The sequence below is a fragment of the Doryrhamphus excisus genome, chromosome 3, assembly GCF_030265055.1.
Source record: "Doryrhamphus excisus isolate RoL2022-K1 chromosome 3, RoL_Dexc_1.0, whole genome shotgun sequence".
Classification (NCBI taxonomy): domain Eukaryota; kingdom Metazoa; phylum Chordata; class Actinopteri; order Syngnathiformes; family Syngnathidae; genus Doryrhamphus; species Doryrhamphus excisus.
Genome location: NC_080468.1, coordinates 15,657,129 through 15,673,550, shown reverse-complemented (window position 1 = coordinate 15,673,550; position 16,422 = coordinate 15,657,129). Strand labels below are relative to the sequence as shown.

Genomic DNA, 16,422 nt, shown 5'->3' with positions numbered 1-16,422 from the left:
GAAAATGAGCAAAAAAAAAAAGCTGAGAGAGCGGAAACAGGGCCACCATCTACAACATTGGTTATTAGTTAACTTAGGAGACTTAATGATTCCCATTGGTGGCAGTGCACCAAAGAAAAGGAAAGCCATTACCACAGGAGTGAAAATGAGCCGAATAAAAAGCTCAGAGAGCAGAAACAGGGCCACCAAGATCATTGGTTATTAGTTAACTTAGGGGATTTCATGATTCTCCTAAGCGGAAGTGCACCAAAGAAAAGGAAAGCCATCACTATGGGAGTGAAAATGAGCCGAATAAAAAGCCCAGAGAGCAGAAACAGGGCCACCAACAACATTGCTTATTAGTTAACTTAGGGGACTTCATGATTCTCCCAGATGGCAGTGCACCAAAGAAAAGGAAAGCCATTACAGTGGAAGAGAAAATGAACCTAATAAAAAACAAAAACGAAAGAAAGAGCCATTTCTATCTTTAGCAATGGTAAAATGCTGCCAGAGCCTACAACAACAACAGACACCCACCACAAACACTAAAGGTGCCGTGGTTCAACCAACAGCATGACTAGGAATAAATACTCATCGCTCAGCCGGCATAATAACACGTTTGTAAAACAAACAGCAGATTGTTGTTGTCTTTTGAGTCTGGCTGTGCTCAAACAAAAAACCCGACTTTCCCATCCCGTGACCCGTCCCCGTGCAGATGGAACGCACGGGGAGCGCGGCAAACAAGCGCCGTCGCTGCCCAGATTGCTCAGAAGGAAACGGGTCACAGCAGTGGGCAAGCGGAAATCCCCAGCGGTGAGACCGCCCTCGCAGCGGTCCACTTATGACGCGACCCCCGTCTGGAGTTGATTTTGGAAGAGAAAAAATGGCCGAGCCGGGGAGCAGCTGTGTGTGTGTTTCTTGTTGCAAAGCACACATACTGGAACTTGGCTATCAGCAAGCAGGTGCGTGCCTTCAGAAGACATCCACAGATGCGTCAACACTGGATGTGTTGACTCAGCTCCAATCTGACCGAGATGAAGACGAAACATCGGGAACAGCAACGACTCGGGAATCTGTGGCCTCCTCATTCTGATTCAGCTAGGTTTGAGGTCTCCAAAGTGTAGCCCGGGGCCGTTTTGGACCTCCAGCTTGCTTTTTAGCTACACTGAGGAAAACTAAAATTGGTCAGTAGTCAACTTTTTACAATTTCTGTAGTCTCCTAAGTGGCAGTGCACCAAAGAAAAGGAAAGCCATTACAGTGGAAGCGAAAATGAGTATGATAAAAAGTTCAAAAAGCGGAAACAACATTGCTTATTAGTTAACTTAGGGGACTTCATGATTCTCCTAAGCGGAAGTGCACCAAAGAAAAGGAAAGCCATCACTATGGGAGTGAAAATGAGCCTGATAAAAAGCTCAGAGAGTGGAAACAGGGTCACCAAACACATTGTTTGTTTATTAGTTCACTTAGGGGACTTCAAGTGGCAGTGCACCAAAGAAAAGGAAAGCCATTACAGTGGAAGTGAAAATGAGCCAAATAAAAAACCCAGAGAGCGGAAACAACATTGCTTATTAGTTAACTTAGGGGACTTCATGATTCTCCTAAGTGGAAGTGCACCAAAGAAAAGGAAAGCCATTACAGTGGAAGCGAAAATGAGCATGATAAAAAGCTCAGAGAGCTGAAATAGGGCCACCAACATCATTGCTTATTAGTTAACTTAGGGGACTTCAAGTGGCAGTGCACCAAAGAAAAGGAAGGCCATTCCAGTGGAAGTGAAAATTAGCCTAATAAAAAGCTCAGAGAGCGGAAACAGGGCCACCAACATCATTGGTTATTAGTTAACTTAGGGGACTTCATGATTCTCCTAAGTGGCAGTGCGCCAAAGAAAAGGAAAGCCATTTCAGTGGAAGTGAAAATGAGCCTAATAAAAAACCCAGAGAGCGGAAACAACATTGCTTATTAGTTAACTTAGGGGACTTCGTGATTCTCCTAAGTGGAAGTGCACCAAAGAAAAGGAAAGCCATCACCATGGAAGCGAAAATGAGCATGATAAAAAGCTGAGAGAGCGGAAACAGGGCAACCAACAACATTGTTTGTTTATTAGTTAACTTAGGGGACTTCAAGTGGCAGTGCGCCAAAGAAAAGGAAAGCCATTACATCCCATTGGGAGTGAAAATGAGCATGATAAAAAGCTCAGATAGCGGAAACAGGGCCACTGACAACATTGCTTATTAGTTAACTTAGGGGACTTCATGATTCTCCCAGGTGGCAGTGCACCAACGAAAAGGAAAGCCATCACCATGGGAGTGAAAATGAGCCCAATAAAAAGCTCAGAGAGCAGAAACAAGGCCACCAACAACATTGCGTATTAGTTAACTTAGGCGACTTCATGATTCTCCTAAGCAGAAGTGTACCAACGAAAAGGAAAGACATTACTGTGGAAGCAAAAATGAGGATGATAAAAGTTCAGAGAGCAGAAACAGGGCCACCAACATCATTGGTTATTAGTTAATTTAGGGGAATTCATGATTCTCCTAAGTGGCAGTGCGCCAAAGAAAAGGAAAGCCATTACAGTGGAAGCGAAAATGAGCCAAATAAAAAACCCAGAGAGCGGAAACAATATTGCTTATTAGTTAACTTAGGGGACTTCATGATTCTCACAAGCGGAAGTGCACCAAAGAAAAGGAAAGCCGTTACTATGGGAGTGAAAATGAGCCTAATAAAAAGATAGGGAGCGGAAACAGGGCCACCAACATAAGTGGTTATTAGTTAACTTAGGGGATTTCATGCTTCTCCTAAGCGAAAGTGCACAAACGAAAAGGAAAGCCATTACAGTGAAAGTGAAAATAAGCATAATAAAAAAAACTCAGAGAGCGGAAACAACATTGCTTATTAGTTAACTTAGGGGACTTCATGATTCTCCCAAGCGGAAGTGCACCAAAGAAAAGGAAAGCCATCACTATGGGAGTGAAAATGAGCCTAATAAAAAGCTGAGAGAGCGAACGCCCACCAATAACATCGCTCATGAATTAACTTTTGGGACTTCCTTACATCTCCCAGAGTAGTGAGCCAAAAGAAAAGGAAGGCCAGAGGGGCCCAAAGTGGGGGCGGGGGTCCATTTACTATAAAGATATCGACTGAATAGATTTTGTAAATTTGAGCTTGAAGGTTTAGATTAGATGTCAAATTTGATATTTTTTTTGACATTTCATGACAATTTCTCTAATTTGAGCGAACGCCATGTCCCCACCCAGGTGTTGTGGCCCGTGGCGTTGGCGTCCGGGGAGCCCCTGTGGTCAGTCAGTCAGACGACAACCTCTCCCTCCTTTTTCTCTCCGTCACATGCGACTTTTGAAGCCATCTGGGATTTACATAAGACCACACATGGCCTTGCCCGTTTATCCACCCTTTGAGTTTTAGCAACTTTTCCAAGGTCACTTTGGGGTCACTGTTTACTTTGCCAAAAACATTCGTACATCTGCCACTTAGCCGGACTTTGCCGCGGGAGGACACCATCAAGAGCGGTTGAGTCCACATCAGCGTATGTTAAAATACGCCATATTAATTTAGTGTGTAATGTTACTGGACAATTTATATTTTATAATTACTTCATAATGTCATTAAATAAAGTAATATTTTGGTAATGTGCAATAAAAAGGACCTCTCGAAAAAAAAAAAAAAAGATACACATCGGCACGGTATTTGTCATTTCTGAAAGTTTAACATGTCAACACAGCTGAAGCGTTTATCATGTGACCTTTGACAGCTGGTGCAAGTGCAAGTGTCACTGCGCTGACACATGCGCTCGGCACACGTGCACGTGCACCACAAATAAACACTGCCGATTAAACAAAACGGCTTTTAGTTACAACTTTTTCTGACTATTCTACATGACATAGTGGGAATAGTGGGAATAGTGGGAATAGTGATAGTGATCATCACCGCACAAGTTTGCCAAAGTACGTTCCAACATTGGACTCAAATCCGTAACGTGACAGGACAGGAGGAGGGTTGAAAGATCACACCTGAGCCTCATGCGTCATTTTTTTTGAGCAAGCATGTGCGTCCCTGAAGCCGACTGAATTATGCAACGTTTGGCGTCATCAAACGAAAGCAGGGGCTTGCAAGCCCATTCAAACTCATGCCGATAAAGATCTACAAAAAAAAAAGTCTGAAGGTCGCTCCAGAACCAGTGACGGCACGCTTCAGAATACACAAGAATAACATTGCCATTAGTTAACTCTTTACATTCATTATTTCTCTCCAGCAACAGTGCGCCAAAGAAAAGGAAAGCCATCGTCCATAGTTTATCATAAGGGCGATTGAATGCTACCGGGGTCATGGATTCTGTGCGCTGTTACAATGAGACTTGGGATGAGAAAAGGAATTTATCCTTTCAGACTACCTTGGGAAAATGACAGAACTGTTTTATAAACCTAGGATGGGGGTGTCCAAACTGCGGCCTGGGGCATTTTTTTTTAATTAGCCTATTCCAAAAATAGAATTTAACAAAAAATAAACAAATAAAATGAAAAAAAAAACAGCAAACATGGAAAAGCTAAAAGCACTAAAAGTCCCTGATCTCTGCATATTGGGGTTGCTGGCACAACTCCCAAATGCCAAGACGTGACATGCATGTCTGTTTGACCCTCGCACATCCATGATTGAGCATTTATGGCCATGAAAATTTTTATTGCTATGTTAAATAAATAAAATAAATAAAATAAAATAAATAAAATATAGTATATAATAGTTTTTTGTTTAAATTTAAAAATAGTTAACTTAGTAATAAAAATAGTAATAATAATAATAATAATAATAATAATAATAATAATAATAATAATAATAATAATAATTATTATTATTATTATTATTATTATTATTATTATTATTATTATTATTATTATTATTATTATATAATATTATTATGATCATTAATAATAATAATAATAATAATTATTATTATTATTATTACTGATATATAATTATTATAATTATCTAATAATAATAATAATAACAACAACAATTATATAATAATAATAATAATTATTATTATTATATAATTATTATTTTTATGAATTATTTCAATAAATAGTTAATAAATTATTTAAAAAAACAATTTTAATTATTTTAAAATAATAATAATAATTATTATTATCATATAAATTCAAATTTTCTCCAAAAAGAAGCCCTTTTCATCAAAATATTTATGATTACATTATTGTCATTATCCTATATGTAAAATACTATTATAAGATTAGACATTTTAAAACATTTTTCTCCAAAAATGTTTTTTTTTTCTTCACAGGAATCACATTTTATTCAACATAAGTTGGTAATAATTTTAAAAATATCTGATCATTTTTATCATATTTATATAAAGCCACAATAATACAGGTAAAATGTACAGCATACATTAAAAAAAATGCATGTTTGAGTCTTTATGTATCACTGATCACGTTGATCGCCGGTCCTTGAATGCATCACAGTTGCTGTGAACGTATTGTATTTGATATTTATATCATGCTTAAGGTTTTAAGAAAACATATTATCAATTATGGGAATGTGTGTTTGGTTAAGATTCAGGAATCCATTCATGTCTTCCATTTACATTAATTAGGCTCCTGTGATATTGAGATGACCATTAAAATACAATCAATATTTTAATACCGAAATCATTAGTGTACGTCTCGGCCACTAAGTTGTGCCTAGCATGGTATTATTTTGCAACCAATCATCCGGCCTCAGTGGTTGAAAGTGGCACACGTAATCTCCTTCACTCAACCTACGCAGAATTTAGTAAACATGTCTATCTGCACTGACTGAGTCCACTCAACCATTATGGGACAAAAAGCCCACCGGATCCCCTCAGAAACAAGACCGTTCAAAGCCGTCTTTATGAGTGAGCTGTGAGGTGAGAGTAATGGGCCTAAAGACAGGGTAGACTGTGGCTTCTCAACCTGCTACCGTGGGGGTGTGGGGGGGTCTATTGGACAGGGACTGAATTAATTCCCATTCCACGGCTGAATAATACAACTCAATGGATGGCTAGTGTGGACTGGACATCACAGATTTCATTGCGTTGTACATGATGCTAGCAATGCTAACATGCTAGCAATGCTAACATGCTAACACCGAACATGATACTGTCAAGTATACAGAATATATAAGTGTCAACCTAGAAAAACAGCTACAAATGCTAGTATGCTAATGTTAGCATGCTAACACTTTGCTTGATCGTGTTAAGTGTTTATATACAGGTAAGTGTTTACCTATGGAAACAGCTATAATGCTAACATTATGGTGGACACTAGGGGGCAAGTTGGGGTCGTGGTTTGATGCCACGTAAACGTTAGCGCTATATAAGAGACGTTCCATGTTTGTGATGCGGTGGTTTTTGAGCCGTTGTCAAATAAAGATCGGCATGAGACGAAACACTGAGTCTCTCCTGCAACAGCCACAACATGCCGATTTTAGCATGCTAACACCTAGCATAATAATGGTGTTTATAAATGTGTTTAATTATGAAAATTGATAAAAATGCTACTTTGCTAATGTTGTCATTCTAGCAACACTTACATGCTCACCTTAGCATGCTAACACTGAGCATTATAGTTAGTTTTACAAAAAAGAAAACATTTTGGAAAAAAAAATCTGCAAAATTAGTATAATAACTTTTTTATAATAAAATTTTTTACAAACTGGATCATTTTGTGAATTTCTGGGGTTTTTTTTGCGATATTTGGACAATAATGAAGATGACACAAAATGATCAGAAATATTGTGATTTTTCAAAATGTATTCCCCTCAGTAGCGGCCATTTTAGACGATATGGATGGATTTTTTTTAATGACACAAAAATATTGTTTTCTATGACTACGTAAACATGGAAACCCTACCAAAACAAAGATTACACTCTTTCATGCCAAAAAAGCCATGTGCCACTTCTGGCCATTGCGCCGCACTTTTGACAGCCCTGTGTTAGAGTAAGAGTACTGATTATCTTTTCTAATTAACCCAAATATGTAAACAAATAAGACATTTATCAAGGCTTTTTATGACTAAGATTTCATAATTTTGGGCTACAAATGCAATTTTTCCAGGATTCCGAGTCCTTTAAATGAAAATTTATTTCTTAAATATGCGATCTGATGAACGTGGAAGACACTTTACCTCATCAAAACATAAATTTCATACATAATTTAGACACAATTTAATTTGATTTCAAAACTGTGTTATTTAAAAATAACATTAAATTTTAAATAACATTGGTCTTAGTTAGAGTCAAAGTAATATGTTATCGTTTTTGCTAAGATCCAGAAATAAAAACATAGTAACATGACCAATCTGACAAGTAAAAACCTTTTCAGATGATTTTTAGACCAGATCGGACTATCTGAAAGTGCGCCTGTATCCATGAGATAGCTTACCGTGACCTGATGTTCCATGTTGAGGAACTTGCAAGCGCAGCATCAGCCTCCAATGGTCCAAATAACGTATTGGCTGGCCAACCTCCCAAACTTCCTGATACTTTGACGACTAAACACAACATGCTGGAGTCCTGAAATACCTCCCCCCGGGGGGAGGGGGTTGGGGGCCAGTTATGTCTTTGTGGCGAGAGAGCGAGAGAGCGAGAGAGCGAGAGAGAGACAGAAAGAGAGAGAGAGACATGGCGGGAAAGCGGGTATGGGAGTGTGGGATGTGCCGGGGGGCAAAGAGCAGAAGGGGGCATTGGAAGTTTGAAATCAATATTTACAAAGTTATTCATGTTGGGATTTCAACCCAGCTCAGTCAATACAGACAATAAATGATTGGCAGGTAAACATGAGATTAGGCTGTAACTGTACAGTAAGACATATTCGCATAAGAGAGATTATAAATTAATATGCACAGGATGGACTTTGCAAACTCGGAGAAAAGTCCGCATTTGTCCTCATTTGATTCGGAATGAAAGTTGTCAAGGCACTTCTTCATTCGTCTAAACCAGGGGTGTTCAATGTGTGGATCGGGGGCCGGAGGTTGGACTTTATAAAATATAATTTAACAAGACAAGAGCAAAAAGGGGCAAATAAAAGTCAAAATATGACGAGAAAATGTTATTTATCGTATTTTTTCCGGACTATAAGTCGCACTTTGTTTCATAGGTTGGCTGTTTTAGTAGTTAAAAATATGTTGAAATTTTTTTTTTAATTTTAACAAAAAAAACTAGAAACAGGAGAATTAAACCAAATATAAAATGAAATCATACTGTGAAACTCAAAAAGTTGTAATTTACAAGCAAAAGTCAAAATTTCATTCGTCTAAACCAAGGGTGTTCAATGTGTGGCCCATGGACCGGAGGTTGGACTTTATAAAATATAATTTAACAAGAAAAGAGCAAAAAGGGGCAAGTAATAGTCAAAATATTATGAGAAAAAGATATATACCTTATTTTCCGAACTATAAGTCACACTTTTTTTCATAGGTTGGCTGTTTTAGTCGTTAAAAATGTGTTGAAAAATTCAAAAAATATAAACAAAAAAACTAGAAACAGGAGAATTAAACCAAATATCAAATGAAATCCAACTATGAAACTCAAAAAGTTGTAATTTACAAGCAAAAGTCCAAATTTCATTTGTCTTAGCCAAGGGTGTTCAATGTGTGGCCCAGGGGCCGGAGGTTGGACTTTATAAAATATAATTTAACAAGAAAAGAGCAAAAAGGGGCAAGTAATAGTCAAAATATTATGAGAAAAAGATATATACCTTATTTTCCGGACTATAAGTCGCACTTTTTTTCATAGGTTGGCTGTTTTAGTAGTTAAAAATGTGTTGAAAAAGTCAAAAAAAAATTAACAAAAAAACTATAAATAGGATAATTAAACCAAATATAAAATGAAATCATACTATAAAACTCAAAAAGTTGTAATTTACAAGCAAAAGTCAACATTTCATTCGTCTAAACCAAGGGTGTTCAATGTGCGGCCCGTGGGCCGTAGGTTGGACTTATAGGTTGGAATATAGTAATTTAACAAGAAAAGAGCAAAAATGGGGCGAATAAAAGTCAAAATATTATGAGAAAAAGTTATATATCGTATTTTCACACTTTTTTTCATAGGTTGGCTATTCCTGCCACTTATACTCCAGAGTGACTTATAAATGAAAAAAAAAAGAAAAATACAGTATTTTCTGGACTATAAGTCGCACTTTTTTCATAGGTTGGCTGTTCCTGCCACTTATACTCCAGAGCGACTTATATATTAAAAAAACTGTTCATGTTACTTAAGCAATGAACACTTTTTCCGTTCATGTTTATTTTTTGTGTAGCTGAATAACCATTGTGTTAGCATTGTGCATTGTGTTAGCAAATAGGATGTAATGTCTGTTTTGGTCAAGCAGTTAAAATTAATTACCTGCAAAAAATGTGAATTATACTCCAGTGCGACTTATATTTTTTTTCTACCTAATTATGCATTTTTTTAGCCTTGTGCGACTTATACTCCGGAGCGACTTATAGTCCAGAAAATACGGTAATTTAACGAGAATAACATTGCAATATTACGAGGAAAGTTGAAATACAAAGATGTGTTATTATTACTATTACTATTACTATTATTAGTTATTATTATTATACTATTATTAGCATAAAGATACATGACATATTTAATCCAAATCCCTCCATTTTCTCTTTCTCGTTGTCTTCACTGAGGTCAACATCCTGTGCCGTGACACTAAGAGGAGGTCAAGTGCGGCCATTGCGTGGAAACACTTTGTCACATCCTTTGTTATTCCTAGCAAGCCACTGCGGTCGATGGCGTCGATGTGATGAAACCGCGGGCGTTGCCCCGCGCTGTTTTTACTCTCGTCATTCGTCATAAACTCCTGATCAAAATTGCAAGAATTTACATTTCGCAATCTTAAGAATGTTCTAGGAAAAGCTTCAAAACGCCAGAAGAAGAAGAAATGGAAGTTATTGCAACGAAGCATGAAAGTGAAACAGGCTGATCACCACTTGATCAAACCTTTAAAAAAATTGTCAAAAATGGGGATTGAATATGATTTAGTGTCGGGTATTCACACTGTTGTGATCTCTTGATGGCAAAGGCAAAACAGCTTTCTGTCTTTGAACACGGTGGGATTGTTGAACTGCACTTCTTCAAACATCGTGAGGCTCATGGAACAAAAAAAATCAAGCGGAAGACCCGAAAAACCGTCATCCTATTGGGTTGTCCGTCAAGACACGGGACCATCGACGGCCCAGTCTGAAATCCATCAGTCGGAATCTGAAGGATTTGAAGACGAAAAAACGTCCTGTTTGGAATTTGCAGAAGAACACCAAACATGGGACATTAAAAATCCATCCCATAATGATCCGTCAACAGTGGAGTTTCAGTTTGTGCAGGGGTGTCAAACGGCGTACGCCTTAACTGAAGGCTCCATTCTTTGCGGTAATGGCCTTCACCAAGGAGCACCAAACATGGCACATTAAAAATCGATCCCATAATGATCCGTCAATGGAACAGTGGAGCTTCAGTTTACGCAGGGGTGTCAAACGGCATCCGCCATAACTGAAGGCTCCATTCTTTGTGGTAATGGCCTTCACCAAGGAGCACCAAACATGGGACATTAAAAATCCATCCCATAATGATCCTTCAATGGAACAGTGGAGCTTCAGTTTGTGCAGGGGTGTCAAAACGGCATCCGCCATAATTGAAGACTCCATTCTTTGTGGTAATGGCCTTCACCAAGGACCTCTTCCAGACCAATAAGCTGACTCTTTTAGACCATCCTTCATGTTCTCCTCAACTAAATCCGATGGAGAACAATCGGGAATGGACGGCAAGAGAAACTTACCAAAATGGACATCAGTTCCAGACACTAACAATAATAATTCTGTTAACAAGAATTCCACAGAAATTCATCAATTCAACAAATGGGTTCCCGCTACTATTTTTCACAGCTTGACTAAACGTCACTAAATAAAGTCCAACATGAAGTCATCCATGCACAAGACATCGTCAGCTGCGTCCTTAGCTGACCTGCTCTTTGGTGTCCGCTTTCACTCCATCTCGTCTATGGGGGGGGGGGGGGGGGCACGTTTAGCGTAGCACGAGTGGCGTCACGAGATGAGAACTTTATTTTAAAGAAAAGTACAATGAAAAAATACATGGAGTTTTGGAGTAATGGAGTATTATTCATTCATTTGTATTATTCATTCAAACTGGAACATAAATAAGTGCTGTATATTGTGTTAATCAGGGGTGTCCAAAATGTGGCCCCGGGACCATTTGTGGCCTGCAGCTTTTTTTTTTTATTGGCTCATGGCACGTTCTAAGTGTATCATTTAACAACAAAAAAAATATGAAGAAAAAAATAATTGTATTCTAAGAAGAAAACTATATATTTGACAAAAAACAAACTTGTAATATTATGAGGAAAAATAACTTAATTTTAGTAGTTAAAAATGTGTTGAAAAATGTAAGAAAATTTAAACAAAAAAACTAAAAACTGGAGAATTAAAGCAACTATAAAATGAAATCGTACTATGCAACTCAAAAAGTTGTAATTTTCAAGCAAAAAGTAAACATTTTACAAAAACTATGAAATTGTGAGAAAAAAAAAATCAGCATAAAGTTGGAATATGGAAGAAAATCAATCATTTTAAAGTTGTATCAGTATGAAAAAGAAACAAAAAACAAATAAAATTGGAAAATTGGAAAATTAAGTTGAGGAAAAAGTAATGCTATGAAAATCAAGTCCAAAAGATAATTATGAGAAGAAAATTTACAAGAAGGAAGTTGAAATATAGCCGTAATTTTACCAGCATAAAGTCAAAATACTACCAGGGCAAAGAGGTTGTCTTCAAACAAGAAAAAAGGCAATTTTTTTCCAGAATAAAGTCGTATATATTTAATATTATGAAGAAAAATTATGTCATTTCAGGAGCATAGAGTTGAATATTTAATAATAATTTTTACGCTTCATTTAGGCCAAGAATACATAACATTTGCTTGATATGCACATTTTTCGCTGACGAAACAGCAACCATGAATGAATTAATTCCTGAAAAACCGTGATATAGCGAGGAAGTGATAATCGAACCGTGGAACAATATCGCGAGGGATTGCTATAAACGACATAGTTCTCAACATGCTTTTGAGACCAAATTATATTCAATATTTCTCTTAGTATGCCATCTTTCACTGGTGTAAAGTTTGTGACGTGTACTGTATTTCCAATTTCTACCGTCTGTCAAACATTTGCAGCATTTCTCGAAATACTACCTTTGCAACTATATTAAACAGCAGCGTTTCTTTTGCGAGTTCATCGAGTCTGGGGTTGTACTCATTACGACCAATGTCTGATTTTCATTTTGTTGTTGTTTTTTCTCAGTGAACATGCAAAAACTATGAGATTTCCAACTGTATATTATTTTTGGAATAAAATAAAATTGATATCCCTTCACTCCTTTAAAATGTGATGTAGTTATCGTAGTCGCGTATGGAATGGTTTACCACAAAAAGATTGACATCCCTACTTATTATAACTAAAAATGTATTTCTATCTGCGATTAAGTGCCATTAATCGTGAGTTAAATATGGACAAAATGTAATAAATTAATTTCACGTTTACTACAAAGGGTTTTACCTTCATACTTATGGATGGATGGATGGATGGACGGATGGATGGATGGATAGATAGATTGTCATTGCACAATAACACAGCAGTGAAATTGCCAATGAAATGTCGTTGTCTGGCTCCCGTATAATAATAATAAATAATAATAATAATAATAATGTGGAGAATAAATAGATGACATCAAATATGAACAATAATGTACAGCGTAAACAGTAAATTGTACAAATAATTTAAATAATTTAGAATAAATCATAATAATGTATTTATTTATTTATTGATAAACTGCGCTAAAGTGTGATTAATTAGGAGTTAATTATGAACAAAATGCGATTCATGGCTTTACAGACGTAGTTTTCAGTTTTCAGCATCAATAAATGAATTGACCTCACTGGTCCAATACTTGTGGAGGGGGACTAGTCCCTGAAGGCATCTTTTATTGTAGAATGAGAGTAATTCATCATAGTGTTGACAGCATAATGCAATCTGTTCTCTAATGGAGTTATCTGACAACATGGGGACTGGGAGCACTGGGAGTGGGGGGGGGGGGGCGTTTGAAATGGAGAGAGGAGAAAATAGACACTTTTTTACACGTTTTACACTCCCGGACGGTGATGTGTGCAGACAGTTAGGCAGGCCGCTTCAGCCGCGTGCGCCCAATACCACCACCACCACACAGCCCCCGCCCCCACCCTACCCCGCCCCGCCCCGACCCTCGCTCGGTCACTCATTTGCTTAACAAGTTCACTTGTGCGTACGCCTTCATCGGGTATGGCTGTCAAGTGATGCGCGAGACTGGCCCGCGGAATTGTTGGCCCTCGCAAGCTGTTCACCTGCATCCACCCCCCCCCCCCCCCCCCCCCCCCCCCCCCCCCCCAATGCCCCAACCCCCCCTGGAGCGCACACACACAGACATGGCTTCCAACATGCATGATGTGCTCCGTGCAATGAGCAGTGGAGCTGACGTGTATCATTGGATAGCTTCTTTTGTCTAATTTACACCAAGACTAAGCGCTATTGTGCTAGGTGTTAGCATGCTAACAGTTTGAATGTTAGCATTTGTACTGTTTTAGACTGTTTTTTTTCAGGTGTTATCTTACATTAACACTGTCAGGGGGCTGCACGGCGAGCGAGTGGTTAGCGTGCACACCTCACAGCTAGGAGACCAGGGTTCAATTCCACCTTCGGCCATCTCTTTGTGGCGTTTGCATGTTATGAATGAATGAATGAAATTTGAATTATGAAAATTGTTTCCAGACTCGATAAATGAATTTCCGCGATATAGGATTTATCTTCATTTTGGTGTTAGCATGCTAACAGTTAGAATGTTAGCAATTGTACTGTTTTTTTGTGAGTTTGCATGTTATGAATGAAATGAAAATTGTTTCCAGACTCGATAAATGAATTTCCGCGACATAGGATTCATCTTCATTTTTCTATGGAGAAATTTACACCAAGACTAAGCGCTATTGTGCTAGGTGTTAGCATGCTAACAGTTTGAATGTTAGCATTTGTACTGTTTTAGACTGTTTTTTTCAGGTGTTATCTTACATTAACACTGTCAGGGGGCTGCACGGCGAGCGAGTGGTTAGCGTGCACACCTCACAGCTAGGAGACCAGGGTTCAATTCCACCCTCGGCCATCTCTGTGTGGAGTTTGCATGTTATGAATGAATGAAATTTGAATTATGAAAATTGTTTCTAGACTCGATAAATGAATTTCGCGATATAGGATTTATCTTCATTTTGGTGTTAGCATGCTAACAGTTAGAATGTTAGCATTTGTACAGTTTTTTTTGTGGAGTTTGCATGTTATGAATGAAATGAAAATTGTTTCCAGACTCGATAAATGAATTTCCGCGATATAGGCTTCATCTTCATTTTCCTATGTAGAAATTTACACCAAGACTAAGCGCTATTGTGCTAGGTGTTAGCATGCTAACAGTTGGAATGTTAGCATTTGGACTGTTTTAGATGTTTTTTTTTCAGGTATTATCTTACATTAACACTGTCAGGGGGCTGCACGGCGGATGAGTGGTTAGCATGCAGACCTCACAGCTAGGAGACCAGGGTTCAATTCCACCCTCGGCCATCTCTTTGTGGAGTTTGCATGTTATGAATGAATGAATGAAATTTGAATTATGAAAATTGTTTCCAGACTCGATAAATGAATTTCCGCGATATAGGATTTATCTTCATTTTGGTGTTAGCATGCTAACAGTTAGAATGTTAGCATTTGTACTGTTTTAGACGTTTTTTTTTCAGGTATTATCTTACATTAACACTGTCAGGGGGCGGCACGGGGTTAGCGCGCAGACCTCACAGCTAGGAGACCAGGGTTCAATTCCACCCTCGGCCATCTCTGTGTAGAGTTTGCATGTTCTCCCCGTGCATGTGTGGGTTTTCTCCGGGTACTCCGGGTTTCCTCCCACATTCCAAAAACATGCCTACCAGGGACCCAAAAGAGTGGGAAATTAGGAATCTGACCCTGCAAAAAAATATATATATTTTTTTTAATTAAAATTTTAAAAAAAATTAAATATAGCAATTAAATATAAAAAAATATTATCAGTGAAAATTAATTTTACTATTAATCTTTTCATGTATGGTTAAGCTCTATAACAGTTATTATATCGAAAATAACAAATTCTTTTGTATTTTTTTGCATATACACAGTTACTCATTGAATGAAATGGGCACTTCGAGGGTTAAAATAATGAAAATATTTTGTATTTTTTGTTAGAAGTCAAGTTGATTCAGAAATCTAAGCAAAAAAAAAAGTAAAAAAAATATTATTTGCATTTTCTGGCCTTTTTTTGAAGGTTAATCCACACTTAATTGCAGCAATTACGGCAAATTTGACTGAATCGAGCGGTGGTGCTGTTGATTGAAAACGATGAGAACTAAAATGTCAGCAAGTCGAGCTCCATCCGTGCAAACCTCCACCATGGCACAACTTTTTTTGGCAACATGAACTGCCACCTAAAAAAAAAACAAAATGTAATCGACCACTAAAATGATTACACACGGAATATTAGGAGTATGTGAAAGTCCCGACTCGTTTACTTCCCCGACAACCTCCTCCGCAAGTTTTGCAATGTAGCAAAAACACGGAACATGAAAGCAAAAGGTAAAAAAACGGGCAAATTTCATACCAAATAGCACTTTTATGAAGAACCCGTACAGCACTAGAAGCGCAGTCTCTTGCATCGAAAACCATTGCACTAATTAATTTCAATTAATCTCAAGACTCATTTAAAAAGAGCAATTAATGGCCGATGCGACTAGAAGCCTGAAGAAAAGAACAGAACTTCGGGTGTGTCGCTCAAAAAAGATATTCCCATCTTTATCAGCCCACTTGTGCAAAGTGTTCACCGATATGTCCACGGCGACATGTGAATGTGCGACCCCACTGATAGAGAGATAACGCTCTCCCGTGGAGATAAGACCACCAACAAAGAAGTCCTCAAGATGAACCCTCTAACCCCGACCAACACATTTAGCAGCACCATGCTGGGAAGCCATGTTGGCTGGAATGTCCGACACGCACTTTTCAATTTCAGACCATTCCGTGGTATGGGTGACTACATCTTCCTTCGTGACAAGAACAGGCATTACGGATTGGTTGGAGATTTAGTAGCGAGGCTGACATCCCGTTAGAAAAGTTAGCCAGATTGTTGCCAATAAATAAACATGCTTTTTTTTTTTTTTACAATTTAAATTTTATATTGTGATACAATCCAAAAACATCCTGATATATGCTAAGGTCCAATATCGCCCAACCCTACTTGGTACTTACTTGGTAGTACAGTAAACCTTGGATATATCGGAC

The 16,422-nt window shown here is 37.9% G+C and overlaps 1 protein-coding gene across 3 annotated transcripts in view; it reads right to left on the bottom strand.

The window, feature by feature from the left end:
• The window catches only part of slc6a9 (solute carrier family 6 member 9), a 66,614-nt gene that overhangs the window by 23,773 nt on the left and 26,419 nt on the right, over positions 1–16,422 (bottom strand). Inside the window, exon 1 of one of the 3 annotated variants that reach the window (XM_058066770.1) lies at positions 7,408–7,570. The exons of the other annotated variants lie outside the window; for them this stretch is intronic. Coding sequence (XP_057922753.1) covers positions 7,408–7,425 — 18 coding nt within the window. The 5' untranslated portion in view covers positions 7,426–7,570. Of the gene's footprint in view, positions 1–7,407; positions 7,571–16,422 lie in introns of those variants that run through there. 3 annotated transcript variants of the gene reach the window in all.